The 2,040-nt window shown below is 45.2% G+C and overlaps 1 protein-coding gene across 1 annotated transcript; it reads right to left on the reverse strand.

The window, feature by feature from the left end:
* Positions 1-861: 861 nt before the first annotated feature.
* On the reverse strand, positions 862-1,236 carry PPTG_23579 (hypothetical protein; the record flags this gene model as incomplete). Its single annotated transcript, XM_008911852.1, has 2 exons — positions 862-922; positions 1,004-1,236. 2 exons carry the CDS (start codon positions 1,234-1,236, stop codon positions 862-864), a joined length of 294 nt encoding a protein of 97 aa, XP_008910100.1.
* Positions 1,237-2,040: the final 804 nt, after the last annotated feature.

The following is a 2,040-nucleotide window of genomic DNA, read 5'->3' on the forward strand; positions in this document are numbered from 1 at the left end:
TCTCAAAGCCGCTTTAGTTACATTTTGTTTGACGCAGTCTCATTTGTTTGCAATCAATGGTATTGATTCGAGGCGAAGTTCAAGATTCATCAACGGAAGCCTCAGCGTCCAACAGATACACACTTAAGTGTAGCATAGAGCCAGAGTTGAAAGATGTAAAAAAAAAAAATGACTTCTTGACACGCGATCGAGAGTCATTCATTATTCTGCATTCGTTTAAGTTATAATATCGTTCAAGCTAGAATGACTAGGTTGCTTTCGTGGTTTTACAATAACTTCCAGATATATACCGAAATGTGCAACAGAAGAGAACGCATTTTGGATTTTCCATGAAGGAAAGCAGGGATGGAAATCTCTCGCCTAATGTCCGATTGTACCTCTCCAGTGGGTTATTCGCGCGATTCATGATTTCAACACCTTGTTCGTTCATACTGTGCATGTTCCACAGATTTGTGTCGTTGCGGCCCAGTCTTACTTCTTGAAGTATGCCCAGAACTTGTTCCACTACAACTTTTCCCCGTCATCGGAAATGCCACACCTGACGTATTGAATCTCTTGTTAAAAATATTATAACGCATTGTCAATATCACCGTTCAAATTTTATAAACGCAAATATCACAAAAAGTTCAATACTGTGTACCTTGTTCTTTATCACCGACGTAGGAATGATAGTCAAGATATCGATCTTGTCTGAAGTAATGGCGTCGCGGATTTGGTCGATCGAAACGCAGTGGTCGAGCATACGATGGCGAATGGCCTGTCTCTAATGGAAGAGACATCTCACGATTCTCACACGGGGAAACTGCACCACGACAGTGTTTGTGAGCGCAAGTTCAAGTCACACGTCACATTTGCCGAGGTCTAACGCCTGTCCGACGCAATCATCACCAAGTTGAGAGCGTCAAGGTACGTGACGTTATCCCTTCATTCCACATGCACCAACATTACCCCAACGTATACGTCAGCGATTGACAGTCAGACATTGGGAGAACGGCTTAGGTACCCTTGTAAAGGTACCATAAACGAACAGTGAAATACTATCTGGCGTAGTAGCAAGACCAGATCACGGTGACCAAACCCCAGAATATGTATCAACTTGTCGCGCTTCGCGGGTAAACCGACGTTGAAGCGCACAAACGACCTTTGGTCGTTATCACCCAAGATACGCCCTTCCGCTGTCTTGATGGTGCGTAGTGCGCCTTCTCCAGTAGATGCACGAGTAATTTTGTATGACATTGACAGCTTGACGCTTCGAAGTCGTCTTTAGCGACTCTCCAGCGTACTCCTCGCTGATCGCAGCGTACACACGCTCCCACCGCACCGCTGGAGGAGCTTAGATGGACTGCACTGAGGCACGCTGCAGTTTCTCACGCATCTCTTGACGTACAGCTACTATCTTGGCAGGCAGTTGTAGTTGTATGCCGCACGTGTGCGCGTTGACCGTGCGCCCGCTCACGCCAAAAACAATCAATCCAGGGGTGAATCTTGGGCCGATTTTAGGGGGGCAAAATTTAAGTCTAGATTACTAGCTTAAAAGCCATACGACGATCTTCCATGGAACTAGAGGCATCTGTAACGGCGTATTTGTCAATAGTCTTGGTTAAATATCTCTTCAGTGTTAGTAACAGCAAGTTTGACAGCCGCTCATGACCTAAATCGTTCTCAAGCGTGTTTTAACTCGCTTCATAGCGCAACTACGTAATAATTTGACAGCTACGGTACTAAACGGTAATCATGTGGTTAGAGGATGTGAAGTGGGATTTGAGATTCAAAAGAGAGCCTGTTGTGCATTGTTTATAGGCGGCTCAGAATCGCCTGAAACGGCCTGTAGGCTGAGAAAAACGCAAAAAACTAAAAACGTGCAAATTATGCCCGGGAGACGTGTGCCCTCGACCCAGTAAATCATAAAATGAGGCCGAACATGACGATGATCCGGATAATTAGACTATGTCCGGATAATATGAGGGCATCGATAGCCAGCCACTACTGCTCGCGCATCATTGGTTAAACATTAACCAATGAAAACTTGCCGTTTGGCAA

This window comes from Phytophthora parasitica (assembly GCF_000247585.1).
Source record: "Phytophthora parasitica INRA-310 unplaced genomic scaffold supercont2.43, whole genome shotgun sequence".
Taxonomy (NCBI): Eukaryota; Oomycota; class Peronosporomycetes; order Peronosporales; family Peronosporaceae; genus Phytophthora; species Phytophthora nicotianae.